Source organism: Sardina pilchardus, chromosome 18 (assembly GCF_963854185.1).
Source record: "Sardina pilchardus chromosome 18, fSarPil1.1, whole genome shotgun sequence".
NCBI classification, from domain to species: Eukaryota; Metazoa; Chordata; class Actinopteri; order Clupeiformes; family Clupeidae; genus Sardina; species Sardina pilchardus.
Window position 1 is genome coordinate 7,242,473 of NC_085011.1, and position 13,657 is coordinate 7,256,129.

Below are 13,657 nucleotides of genomic sequence, written 5' to 3' on the forward strand. Positions count from 1 at the left end.
TATGGATGTCATAGTGGATCTGAAGTTTGTATTTACGCCATTTTCTTTCAGTCTTCCTACACTCTCTTTTTAGGAGTTTAACCGCTGGATTTTGCTTCCATGGTGCTTTCTGTTTGTCCTTAACTTTCTTGGATTTTAAGGGAGCAATGCCATCCATAATGTTTGCCATTTTTGCATTAAAGTGATCCAATAAGTCTTCTACTGAGTCTGACAAATTACTTGATGTCTGTGAGAGTGCTTGCTCAAAAAGAACACTTGTCTTATCATTTATGATTCTCCTTTTTACCAACATAGATCTGTTCTGACTGTGTGGGGACATAGACACATCAAAGAACACGCAGAAATGATCAGATAACGCCAGGTCTTTAACAGCTGTGGAGACATTGAGACCCTTTGTGATAACGAGGTCGAGTGTATGGCCTTGAGAGTGTGTTGGCTCCTGTATATGCTGTGTTAGGGAGAAAGTGTCGATTAGTGCAATGAATTCCTTGGCATAATTGTTTTCAGGATTATCCACATGTAGGTTTAGATCCCCTGATATAATAAGACAGTCAAACTCTATGCAAATGACTGATAGCAGTTCACCAAACTCTTCAAGAAAGACTTTAGCTGAATGTTTTGGAGGCCTGTAAATAGTCAGTAGTAAAATCTGAGGAGAAGACTTAATGCTTGCACACAGATATTCAAATGAAGTAAATTCACCAAATGATGACTGATTGCACTGAAAGGATGCCTTGAAAATTGTAGCTATCCCCCCTCCTCTTTTATTTGCTCTGGTAGCACTCAAAAAACTGAAATTTGGTGGAGCAGATTCGATGAGGGTAGCAGCACTGTTTGCTTGGTCTAACCATGTCTCAGTTAAGAGTAAAAAATCAAGGTTGTATGTGCAAATAAGATCATTAATTAAGAATGATTTGTTTGAAAGAGATCTGATGTTTAGGAGAGCTAGTTTTGCTGTAAGAGTTGGGGAGCTATGATCCACTGGGGAAATCTGAGGCTGTAGTGGTACAGGTAGGAGATTTGACTGGTTTACCCTGTAGGCTCGATGTGCTAGTCTTCTATTACTTGTCAGAACAGGAATAGAAAATGACATAGGCTTACTGGGTCCCGGCATGTTCTCAAAACTACTGTCACTACCATTTCTATTGCAGGGACCCACAGAATATCATACAATGTGTGCTGTGTGCTGGACCAAGAATGGTTTGTGTGGTTTAAGGAATACAGACAATAGGAGAGTAACTGGAGTAAATGAACAATCTCTCTGCCTTTCTTTCTTTCTTTCACACCAACAGACACAGACAGTTTTTCCTTATGTTGAGTCCTCTGCATTCTTCAGTCTCTCTTCCTCCTTATTTTCCCCTACATTCTATCTCTCTCTTCCCTATTTTTTTCTCCTTCCTTCTCCATGCAAAAAGAAGAGTGTCAGCTAAAACCCAGTGGTAGATAGCTTTGCACATAGCCTACATAACACCCCCCCCCCCCTAAAAAAAAAAAAAAAAAAAACATGAGCAAGGCTTCTTTACAGTTCCACCAATGGAACACGGCAACTAACAAAGTAACTGAATCAGCACTGATTCTTTCTGCTGCCCTATAGTGGTTCCAGAATATATTCTAGAGTTCACTGAACTTGAGTGAAAAAGAAACAGGTTACTAATTCCAACAGAGTTTAAAGCATGACTCAGAGAACTCATAGGTCTGAGTATTTACGAGGATGTGGCAATCCCGTGGAGACATGTAACTGTCCATTATCTGTGAGTGAAACTGAGTGAAATCCTCTTTGTACAGTCCCTGGTACAAAGAGGATGGATATATATAGTTACTGTCCAAATGAGCAGAGAGCACAAAGGTGTGCGATTTCACATCTAGTGTCGAATCACAGGAGGCTCTGTGTCTTCTGCCGGCTAGTGGAGGGGTTTGCATATGCCAGACAGGGCCACAGAAAGAAAGGAATGACTTCCTCCGCAGCAACAGTTCAATAAAACTAAATCTTCTCTGCTCTGGAGCCCTTTCTGCTGCTTCTTCGCTTTGCTCAACATGTGTATGCTGATCATATCTACGGAGCGGTTGATACGCTCCCAAACACCCCTGAGCAAGCCGGCGTATTTGAATACAGCTTAAGGGTACTGTACATGCCAGCAGGGAACTGTTTTTCATCTGCTAGTCATTTCTTGTCACATGAGATGAATGACTCGCATGGAATGACATTGAAGATTTAATATGCATCATCGCAGGCACTTTCACAAATTAAATTTTACACCTTATATACGACGGATAAACTATTTGTATTATGTCTTAGCTAATGGGCTACTATTGCAAGTCAGGCCATGAGCTTCAACCTTACGTGATAAAACAGAGGATGCAGGTCATGGGTATAGAGAAGCTTTTTTTGCTGACTTGGCGTCCTATTCACCCAATACCCTGTCTGGCACACTGAGCAGGCTGAGGGCTGCTTCCCTCTGAGCTAAACCCAGACGGTCCTCACAAACAGAACGGCTCTGCGCCACACAAGTGCTCTTCACGAGATCTGTGCACAGTGCTAGAGTAAGAGAGAGCCGTTTAATGTCACACTATGTTGCATCATCATACAATGGTGTTCTAATGCAATGGGCCCCAAACTGAGATAAGACAACAGTTTTAAACAGGATTTATTTTACACAATTCATCTGCATTAAAACATAATGCGGATAAACAAATTAACAGTATCTACTTCCTGACATAAATGTAACACTAATTTGTTGAATATTCTAATCTTGAGCTTCACTAATACTTAAATAAGTAAAACTAAAATATCAACAGATTCAACACTGACACTCAGGACTGCAATTAATACCAGAAGTTAAACTTAAGACTGAGAATCATTTTGAAATTCCCAGCTCTGAGAACACAGGCCATTTGAAATGACATGAGTAAGTCATTGAGCATCACCGGACATGTGAATCCCCTTTATGCACCACTATGTGCTCTTGATTTCATACCATTAGTATGTAAATTAGACTTTCTCAAAGGACTTGACAATTCAAGATCAAGGGTAGAGGTTAGGCTACACAAACCAGAATCAAAATCGATCAGAGATCGCTGCCACTGTAGACACAAGAGGAGAAGAGAGTGGACTTCAACCCCACTATAAATGAAAGTCATTATAAATATCTACAAGACAACTGTGTCATCAAGGATTTTTCAAGGCTCAGATGTAGTAAGTGATCACTGCTGACCTGCTTGAGTCAGGTAGCATGCAAGCAGCATCCGCGTGCTGTACTCTAATACAATAACTGGTTAAATCTTCTTTGGTACAACAACCTTCATTCACACCATCTCAACTACCTTTACTGTGGAGTGCAAGTCACCAGGCAGACACCCCACCCAGCGTTGTTAGAGTGAAATTAGATTAGGCTACTTTTTGATACAAAAAGATGAGTCCGTTTCGAACTTAAAGACTGTACTTTGATCCCCCATGAATTCCTCTGCTCTAACTACATCTAAACGCCGGTAAAGTGTGTCAGTAACCTATATGTATGCAACGCATGAGACACAAAACTACATTCTACATTGAAATACCAAGTCTGATTGATCCGTTTATTTATGTCTACCCAAAGTGAGACTCCTTGGAGAGCTATTACACAACTCGTCTAGCACCGTAGTTAATAAGATTAACGAAATATTTAGCCAGCAAGTGCGAGCACAGTTTGTTAGTTACAACACGTCGATATCTCACCTTCTGAATGCTCTGCCCATCGTCTTGTCCGGGTCTGCAGAATTGTATTGGGCACCGGAGTCTGTGTTCCCCTCTCCTGTATTGTATTTCAGACTGCTGTCCGACAATGTTTTGGTAACAGAGCTGTCATTATCTTGAGTGGGCGAGTTATTCCGCTTTCGCATCACTGAAATCTGAAGGACCAATTAAAAAAGATAAAGTAAATAACCGCAGCAACAAAGACGGCTTCAACCTTGCTAAATGCGTTATCTGAACGATGTAGGTTTGATCGCTAAAGACGGAGGCAGCTGCTGTTGTTGAAAAACGCTTAGAAGTGCAGGAGGCAGTGTACGCCACGAATCCCTCTACCGTTGTATCCACTCCCAGCGCAACCGACATTCAGCACTTTTCCTACATTGTTTGCAGAAGTCCTATATCTGCAGAGACCAGCTGATCAATTCAACCTTTCCCCTAAGTTGCAATTGCAGCCAATCAGAGAAGACCTGTCAGCCATGTTTGCGACAGTCGTAAAGTTTGCTAAACATGTAGCTGTAATCATATGCTCCTAACGTTTAGTCCCTTTAAATACATATTTAATATCACTACACGCTACTTGTCAAAACTGCTTGACATACTGTTGAAGAAATACTTGGGCAAATCAAAAAAGTCAAATGTGTAGGCCTACTTTATTGCTTCTATGACAAAACGAAGGGGCTCTACCTATGCATTTGGGTTAGCTTGCTAGTTAGCCTAGACGGCAGGATCAGATCATTTCAAGTAACGTTGGTGTATCTGTCTCTTTAGTAAGGCAGCTGTTTTCAAGTAAGAGGAGGTGGTTTTAAATATATATTTAGAGCCTTAAATCGCCCATTCAAAGGAAAAACTTCCACCAATGTGCATTCGCACAATACAGGCACTTACATGTTTAGCCACCAGAGACAGACACCTTGCTTTACACGGTTGAGCTAACGTTAGTTGATTCGGCTTGAATGTTACCTTACTACTAACAATCAATGTGAAGATCAGCCTGAATGTTACAAAACACAAAACTTGATTCTGGTAAGAAATTCAGAACACTATAAGTTCATTTACTTTAGAAAAAAGTTAGAAGTAAAGTGATTTAGAACAACCTGCTCATCTTGAAACTTCACAGACTCCCCATACCAGTTGACGAATGTCCCTTACAGTTTCCCTTAGTTTGGACATGATCACGTGATCATCACAAACCTTTTTGCCGCGAAATTACTCGTTTGTGTGTTCGCTTGCTAAGACTGCTGAACATTCACTATTGCTTTTTAAACTGTTACATTGGTAAAATGTTTTGTGAAAAGGCAGTTGAACTTATTCGAGAACTTCATCGAATGGGTGATGGCCAGTTACCAGCTTTCAATGTAAGTCTGAATACTACGCTTATTATCCTTCCATGAAGTGGTCGTATAACAGTTAGCATCAAGCATCGTAGAACTTGTTGTAACAGCGTTAGCGTTACTTATATGAACATCATTGAATGCTTTGAAATGTTCAAATAGTAAGTTTAAATGTCCATTGCAATAGGAGGATGGCATCCGACAGGTCCTCGAAGAAATGAAGGCGCTATATGAACAAAACCAAAGTGATGTGTAAGTGTCTGTTGACATGACGTTATGACGTTAGTTAACATTATAGTCGAGTAGGCTTAGCCCTGTGTTGACAAATGAGATTTCACTTTCCCCCTGTCATTTTAGAAATGAGGCGAAAGCTGAAGGCAAAAGTGAACTGATTCCTACTATCAAATTCCGTCACTGTTGCCTGTTGAGGAATCAACGCTGTGTCGCTGCATATCTGTAAGCGTTGCACCTCATACTTTTCTTATGACTCTTGCCTTTGACATAGTTAATTATGTTGCGGCTTTGTGACAAATTTTTCCTCTACAGGTACGATCGCTTACTTAGGATACGAGCCCTTAGGTGGGAATATGGAAGTGTCCTTCCTACAAATATTCGTTTTCACATGTGCGCAGAAGAGGTACATTCGATTTATTTTGGGTATCTATCTTCCTTTAATAACATCTTGCCAATTATATCCGATGGCATACATGTTTGAGCTGTAGGGGATAATTTAGGTTGGTTTTCTGTCCAGATAAAGCTCTCTTGCTTCTGTCTTGTCATGTCAAACAGCTGGAATGGTTCAACCAGTACAAAAAGTCCCTTGCCACCTATATGAGATCAATTGGTGGAGAAGGTGGGCTGGACATAACGCAGGACATGAAACCTCCCAAGAGCCTTTATATAGAGGTGAGAGAGATGCAAAGAGCAAACTAAACACTCAGTGGTATTGTGACTGTAATGAAGTTGTAATTATAAGTGTACATTCTGTCATGCCTGCTTACATTATTGCATTTCTTGTTAATCAAGTTTACTCATTTGTTCACTTGGCTGATGCAATTGACTGACATAAATTATTGCAAGGGCTGGTTTCCTTAGAAGCTAAGTGCCTTATTCAAGGTCACAACATTTGCAGCTGGGAAATGAACCCACAACTTTCTGACCACTGCATGCCAGCCTAACTCTTTAGCTATTACTATACCAATGTCCTTATTGATCAATTGATCAAGCCATATCGGCAGACTGCAGCCTTTCCCACTTCGTTCAAATCTGTTGTTCTTGTCTGACTTAATGATTAATAGGAAATTCATTACTGTATTAGATATATTGAGATATTTTTTGTCTGTCTGTAGGTTCGTTGCCTGAAAGACCATGGTGAGTTTGAGATAGACGATGGCACAGTTATCCTGCTGAAGAAAAATAGCCAGGTATGCTCCAGCAACATTTTCTATTCAAATGTGTTTACAAAAATGTAATTGATTAATACTTTGGTAAATAGTATTTACCAAAAAAGTTGTATCATTGTGTATAACCTAGTTTTAACTTGCTCATGCATAATCTTGTCTACAGCATTTTCTACCACGTTGGAAGTGTGAGCAGCTGATTCGACAAGGTGTCCTGGAGCATGTCATCTCTTGAGGTCACAATAGAAGATTGCATAAGATATACACAATTATGTGGAAATATGTTAATGTGGGGGGAGAAAAAGATTCTGAAAGCATGTGTTCAAGGGAAGAGGTTTTACTTGGTAAACATTTGTACATTAATTTATACAGTGATGTAGGGCAATAATAAATTTACATCCTACTTAATAACAATTACTCTTCATAGAATAATGTCACTGTCTGGGGAAAGATATAATAATGTTAACCACAATCTTAAATGTTCTTTCCACAGTCTTTTGTGATTCTACAAGCTTGAATTGTACAGTAGTGCATAAAGATTTCAAAATGTGCAAGTGTCAAAATGTAGCACCCGTGTATCAAAACTATACATTATGAAATACTGTACTTTTGGTTGCTATTACAAGTTTATTAAGAACACTTTCATAAATATCATTCATTGTTATGACCGGACATATGATTGTGCCAAACTTGAAATCCATGTTAACAGAAGAAACAGTGGGAAGAAAAAGAAGCACCCTGATTTCCCTGTGATGTTAAGACTGGGACTGAAACCCAAGCAGCACATGGATGTAGCATCCCTACATCCACTCAAACATAATACAAAGACAGGGATTGACCTGTGAAAATCAGGGGACAGGTTGTCACTGTAGAGGTAGTCCAGGACTACACGTTATCCATGTCTTTACAACAACTTAGCCATAGGATTATACTATGGGTTTTAAAAAAGCAGTAATATTGTAGCATGGTCCGCTACCGGTCATTTGTCTCAACCCACTTCATCAGACACTATAAAAAGCACAATAATTGAACCTATGATTTAAAACCAGGTCTTACAGCTTCACAAGAGGTGAAAAAAATAAAAAGCAAAAAATTGGACTCAGTACCCTAGATGAAAATATATACCAAGTTACCTGCTTGGTTTGTGCTCGGAGAATATACATGAGGATCAATTATTGCTTTGAGGTGACTAAGGACAATGCAGCAACTGCCCCACTAAGCTGTGACTGCATCCTACTTGGTTGTGGTGAAAGAGGATAGAGGTATGTCACAACAGTATAATATGGCTCTTGTGTAAGCTTGCAGGGAAAGAAGTGCTCTAGGCAGAAAGGGACGCAGGAGCAATTTTACGAAGGAGTTTGTTAAGAGCAGCCACTTTCTCCTCGAGTAAGAAGCTCTTTTTCTCAGCACTCTTCTGACGTTGCTCTGTGATCTGCAGTGCCTTCATGAGCTGGGAGTTCTCCACGTACAAGTCCTTCAGCAGGAGATCGGACTTGGCGTTCTTGGTCAGCTGTAAAGAAAGGATTGATCCAAAGATGATGTGTCTTCAAAAGCCAAGTTATTTGTGTAATTTCTCTCTCAAATTACGAGTTTAAAAATGATTATAACAAGATGACAAGAGTTGCTAAACAAGCCACTGCAGACATGCTTAAAAACATCACAAAATAATAACTCAAATAGCTGCTTAGTTTTTACATCATTCAGTCTGGAATGTACAATTCAGTATTTTATGTACAATCAAATAAAATGATTCAGCTTGGTTTTCATATTAAACTAATTTCCTAAACCTGCAAGTGACACATTTAATTTAGATTCAATTTAGTTTATATAATTTAACATGTAGATCAAATGGATCAACATGTGACATCAGCCTTTGTTGAGGTGAGAAATATGATGTCTGTAAGCCTGATGGACCAAAGTAGCCAAACTGTGTAGTCATTTATTACTCAGCATCAGCTCCTACCTAATTCAGTAGAACATGGATTGATGCTTATAGGCTAATTACAATTCAATGGAATATTTCCAGCCAACAATGCAACACAATGGACAGCAGTTTGGCAGAGCTAGACAAGCTCGCTGTAGTAGCTTGAGAAGATTAAACTGAAGAGGACATTCTTTAGCTTGGCTGATACAGAAACATGAACGTGCACTTCCTTTGGAAAAGGATTGTGGAACTCGGGGTGCTTCCTGACAGCTTAAGAGTCAGCAGGGTTGAGTGATGAGGGAAAACCCACCTGCTCTTTTAGCTGATTGACCTTCTCTTGTAACATCAGCCGAACATTCTTCAGTTTAGCCTCCACCTCCTCCATCCTCTCCTGCATGTGCCCCATTACCTTCTCGTATTGCTCCTGGAGGGAAGGACAGGATGGAGAAGATGTTATTACGGACATGTGGGTATGTTGATGCATCCTGGGCGCCGCAACCTTGGTGTATTGGATATCAATACAGCCATTTTTCGCCGCACAGGTCTAGTGACTTAACTTGAAGAAAAATATCATTTTGCCATAATTTGGTCACTTTCACGCAGTACTGTCTGGCCCACAAGTATATTTTAAAATGTGAAGGTGAATAATGTAAGGTTGAGTCTTAAGGTTAATGCTATGATGGACTCAAAAATGAGCTGAATGTTCAAATGACACAAAGGCTGCGTTTAGACTGCCAGTTTGAAGTGACCCAAATCCGATTTTTTGCTCTCATGTGGCACGTATCCGATCTGTGCCACGACAGTGTAAACAGAAAAAAAACACATGAATTCCGATCTCCTCAGATCGGATACAGGCCCCTTTCGTATGTGGTTTTAAATCAGATATGGATCGGATTTGTGTGCATGTGTCTACAGTCTAAACAGACAAATCGGATATTCCAGTGCAATGCGTCCCACACGTCATTAATCTGTGACAATTTTGCGCCTGGTGACGTTAGGTTACAATTCCAAGTGGGCGCGCTGGCGGAGCGTGTTAAAAGTTGCCCTATTGATAGGCCTACTTTGATAGACTATTACGTTTCCGTAGACCATGTATTGAGAATAAAACATTTGTAGCCTACCTAATCTACAATCGTAGGCCTATAGCCATCCAAATATGAATGGTCTACTGTAAATAGCCTACAACCAGAGATATTAAGCAAAAAAGTGCCAAATTCAAGCATCACGATTTGTAGGCTATTTGCCTATTTTTAAAACTGCAACTGCAGTTCTGTTTGTTTAACTTTGCTTCCTGAAATTTGAATGTGTAGACTTCAATCACATGTCATTCATTTCGTCAGTCCCTCGATCTGTTTCAAGTTAACATGAGTGCCATTTGATTTATATAGTCACAGCAAATGCAATTAAATGAAAATAAAAAACATGACCTAGACCTGTGCGGGTTAGTTGCATAGACAGTAAAAGAGTTAGTTGTAACACCCGTCTCTGGCAAAATGAACTGATTCTATAGTGCATGCACGAGCAATTATGATTGCGAGTTATGGATTATTTTTATGTGCCGCGATCACACCCAAAGAAAGTTAACACAGCAACTTCAAATATCAGTGTTGTACCAATTGCTTCAGACATGTAAGAAATAAGCAGTTCATCAACTATATTAACAGGTTTTATCAAGTCGATATGACCAAAATAAGCCTATTTAAAGGTTATTGTGAGCTAGCATAATAGGCTACCGTATGGTCTGCAATAGCATCACTCATACTAGCTTTAACAGTCATACAGTTGATTATATATGAAAACAGATGTTCATTGTTTAAGCCAGTAGTGGTCTGTGTTAAAAAATGTTATAGGATTCACGATTTTAGCACTGTTACAACCATGACGCTATACTGTTACAACTGCAGCCTACCGCACTTTTTTATGGCTGCGTAGGTTGGAACAAAGGTAGCCTAAATGTCACTGTTAAGTTAAGTTATTAACAAACTGCAACATATTTGTTACATTCTGTTTCAACTTTCATGGAGTAGAGATGTATGACTCTGTGCTGGTCAAGTTTCACTGCTCTCAAGTCTATCGTCTTTGTGTAAAGCTAGTTTGAACTGAATTTTTTTTAAAAAATTACGATTGTGCTGGTTCTCCCCTACAAACTTTTAGCCCATGCGCATGCGGGCCATTTCAAGTGTCTGGCAAATGTAAACACACATGATCGGATTTGGGTCACTGGCGAAAGTAGATGTAAACATGCAATCAAAAAAATCGGATAGGAGCACAAAATCGGAATTGAGCATATCTGATCTGCAGTCTAAACGCAGCCTAAGGGTATAGGTGTGGGGAGGGGTCACAGCCAGCACAGACCAGAAGATAAATGAAACTGACACTAGCTGAAATTGGGAAACTGAGCACCCGGTAAGTTGCTGATTGCCTGAAGAAAAAAAAAAGTCTCTCTCTCTCTCTCTCTCTCTCTCTCTCTCTCTCTCTCTCTCTCTATATATATATATAGAGAGAGAGATCCCATGTGCTCTGTGCATGTCTTTCCCTCTGCCAAAGTGTTCTAACCAGTACTGTAGCTCCTAGTGCTGGATGGCTGCCCCTTACCTGCTGCAGTGCCAGTTGCGTGCTGGCCTTCTGCGCCTGCGAGCGGAGCATCTCCTCCAGCTGCAGGCCCCGGCGCTGGTGCCCAGCCAGCTGGGCCTGGAGGGGTCCCAGCTGCTCCCTGGAGCCCGCGCCCACCTGCTCCCGCACGTCCTGCAGCGCCCGCACGTGCTGCGCCTGCGCCACCGACAGGGCCGTGTCTGCCTGCAGCGCCTGGGTGGACACACAGCATTCGAGGGGTCAGACACTCAGACAGGCACACACACACACACACACTCTCTGGAGTCTGGAGTTCTCAATTCTGCCATATGATAGGGATGGATTACATGTAATCACTGAGGTCAAAGCACCTCTGCATGCAATAAATGTGAATGGGTCAATGGCTAGCGTCGCTGATTATGCAGTATAGGAGTATGAAGATGGCCACTTATTATAGTTATTATCAGACTTAATGGCACTGGCTGGAATCCGTAATACAATGGATACAATGTCTTCAATGCTGGCTATTGTTTCAAATCAGAGCTTATTCATTGCCTGGCATTCTGTGTGTTTTATGACCAAGGGGCATATTCGAGTAGAGAAAAAAGGCTCACTTGATTCTTGGCATCTTGTGTAGCTGTCTCTAACTGTGCCTGTTTGTGTTTTAGAGTCAGGCATTCTTGAGTCAGCTTTTGCAGTTCCTTTTCGTGAGCCTGCAGCTGTGCCACCTGCCACAGGAAATTAAATTGTGTTTACTGATTATTATGATTTCTAACACAGATTTGGTTAAGTGCTAATCTCTGTACTTGTGAGTTCACATATAGACACATTTATGGACTTGTGCAGACATTTAAAAAAAAAAAAAAGCCAGTACCATGGTGCATCATGAAAATGTAAAATGGTCATATTAACCTTTTGAAGCAGGTCCTGGTTTTGTTTATGAAGCCTTTGGCATTCTTCAGCCATAGTGCGAGAGGCTTCATCTTCATGCTGCCGTCTGGCCCTCTGCAGTTCTTCCTTCTCTCTGTACAGCTGAACCATACTCATATCCAGCTCTCTCACCTGAGACACATCAAATGAACACACGCACACACACAGAGTTTAGTCTAGTACATAGCTTAAAGTTCTTAGACTAGGAGGTCATTCAAGATTTGAGGAATAGATAATTATGTTGAACAGCTTCCGATAATGTCAGACACAAGAATTCCCATTGCTTTAAGTCCTGAGTAAATCATACACTGTATGTATTTGACAGAATGAAGAACCTGCTCCAGCAATCACTACTTTTTCTACTGAGAATGATGGGACATGAGAAAAGTACCGTAATTTCCAGACTATAAACCGCGGCTTTTCCCCCATGCTTTGAACCCTGCGGCTTATACGACAGTGCAGCTAATCTGCGTGTTTTTACAGCTAACGGCCACTAGGGGGGCTTCTCAACCTATAGATACAGGTTACGGTTCAACGCCTGCAGTTTATATAGTCCAGTGTGGCTTGTATATGTACACATTTGTTTTTTTCCCTAAATTTTGCTGGTGCGGCTTATATTCAGGTGCGGCTTATAGTCCGAAAATTACGGTATGCACTTGTGGGCTACCTTGTCCTGGGAGTCTTGCAACATTCTCTGCAGAGCAGCAGTTTCCTGATTGTGCATATGGCTCTCCTGGGAGGCCGCTTGGAGCTGGGAGCGCAGCTGCTCTGTCTGAGTGTCAACAGCACGGAGGGATTCCTGGAGTTTTTCAACCTGTCAAGACATTAAAACAAAATTATTTTTTAAATACACAGAACCACTCGCATGGGTTCAGCCCAGCAGAGAACATGCTAAGAAGGCAACCTGAGAACTGTTACACCTACAGTACCTTGTGGTTTCTCTCCTCTGCCTCTTTAAGCAGCCTCTCATTGTCTTGCTGAAGCCACTGGTGCTTCAGAGTGAGACTGCTCAGCTCGGACTCAACTTCAGACAGCTGCTGAATCTGCATTCCACACAGAAAAGTCAAATATCACAACCAAGGTCGCAGACATAGCACAAGACATAGTGTCATTTATGACCATGTTACTCTCACATCCCACACATGACATATGAAGTATCAGTAAGACACTGGTAACAGACAAGTGACCAGATCAAAACATTAGGCTACCTTATGCATATTGTCCATTAGCATATTATGCTACTATGAAAGAATTCAAGGCTATAACCAGAGGGATTTTAAAACTAATGTTCTATCAGTTTTAATGATGACTGATGATTGCATTAGCGCTCAGAACTTGGCCTCCACGAGCGTACCTTCTCCTTAGCTGTGGTCAGCTCTCTCTCCAGCCGCTCACGCTCCTGTTGCCAGCTGGCCTGGAGCTGGGATCGGTCCCGCTCCTGCTGACTGGACGCTTCCTGCAGCTGCCGCACGGCGGTCTTCCCGTCCTCCTGCTCGCGGCACACCTGGGCCAGACGTTCCGTCAGCATCTGGACCGCTCCCTGGTCGGCACGGAGACGCGAGCTCAGCTCAGCGTTCTCAGTGCTAAGCTGGAGGTTCCGTGAGCTGAGGTCCAGAACCTCCTCGCGGTATTTTGCATTCTGAGCAAGGCGAAGATAAAGAAAGTGAGTAAAAAAAAAATCTGTACTCCATAAAGATGAAGACAAAGCAGAGAGCATCTGTTTGTCAAGAAAGGCGGAATTAAATAGGCAGTCAAGATCACACACACAGTTGAG

General features: G+C 41.3%; 3 protein-coding genes across 4 annotated transcripts in view; 1 reads left to right on the forward strand and 2 right to left on the reverse strand.

Moving 5' to 3' along the window:
* The window catches only part of abhd12 (abhydrolase domain containing 12, lysophospholipase), a 25,309-nt gene extending 20,449 nt beyond the window's left edge, over window positions 1–4,860 (reverse strand). Inside the window, exons 1-2 of the mRNA XM_062519364.1 lie at window positions 4,822–4,860; window positions 3,713–3,885 (exon numbers count right to left, since the gene is read on the reverse strand). Coding sequence (XP_062375348.1) covers window positions 3,713–3,876 — 164 coding nt within the window. The 5' untranslated portion in view covers window positions 3,877–3,885; window positions 4,822–4,860. The remainder of the gene's footprint in view (window positions 1–3,712; window positions 3,886–4,821) is intronic.
* On the forward strand, window positions 4,726–7,267 carry gins1 (GINS complex subunit 1 (Psf1 homolog)). 2 transcript variants are annotated; one of them, XM_062519366.1, is made up of 8 exons: window positions 4,726–4,750; window positions 5,023–5,082; window positions 5,246–5,310; window positions 5,416–5,514; window positions 5,605–5,695; window positions 5,848–5,964; window positions 6,408–6,482; window positions 6,625–7,267. In XM_062519366.1, the coding sequence occupies exons 2-8, from the start codon at window positions 5,053–5,055 to the stop codon at window positions 6,691–6,693; spliced, it is 546 nt and encodes a 181-aa protein (XP_062375350.1). In that variant the 5' UTR covers window positions 4,726–4,750; window positions 5,023–5,052; the 3' UTR covers window positions 6,694–7,267. The 2 variants fall into 2 exon arrangements, with proteins under 2 accessions (XP_062375350.1, XP_062375349.1); XM_062519365.1 differs by lacking the exon at window positions 4,726–4,750 and having other exon boundaries at window positions 4,899–5,082.
* Window positions 6,780–13,657, reverse strand: part of ninl (ninein-like) — a gene marked incomplete in the record, with an annotated part of 27,026 nt that continues 20,148 nt past the window's right edge. Inside the window, 8 exon segments of the mRNA XM_062519360.1 lie at window positions 6,780–7,968; window positions 8,693–8,806; window positions 10,978–11,187; window positions 11,568–11,681; window positions 11,866–12,015; window positions 12,551–12,697; window positions 12,813–12,926; window positions 13,238–13,522. Coding sequence (XP_062375344.1) covers window positions 7,777–7,968; window positions 8,693–8,806; window positions 10,978–11,187; window positions 11,568–11,681; window positions 11,866–12,015; window positions 12,551–12,697; window positions 12,813–12,926; window positions 13,238–13,522 — 1,326 coding nt within the window.

What these genes read in the sequence shown, in the direction of transcription:
- gins1 (XM_062519365.1), top strand. Translation starts at nt 5,008, where the DNA reads ATGTTTTGTGAAAAGGCAGTTGAACTTATTCGAGAACTTCATCGAATG. An exon ending in GCCAGTTACCAGCTTTCAAT is followed by an intron (nt 5,083 to 5,245) that starts GTAAGTCTGAAT and finishes CCATTGCAATAG; the next exon opens with GAGGATGGCATCCGACAGGT. An exon ending in CCAAGAGCCTTTATATAGAG is followed by an intron (nt 5,965 to 6,407) that starts GTGAGAGAGATG and finishes GTCTGTCTGTAG; the next exon opens with GTTCGTTGCCTGAAAGACCA.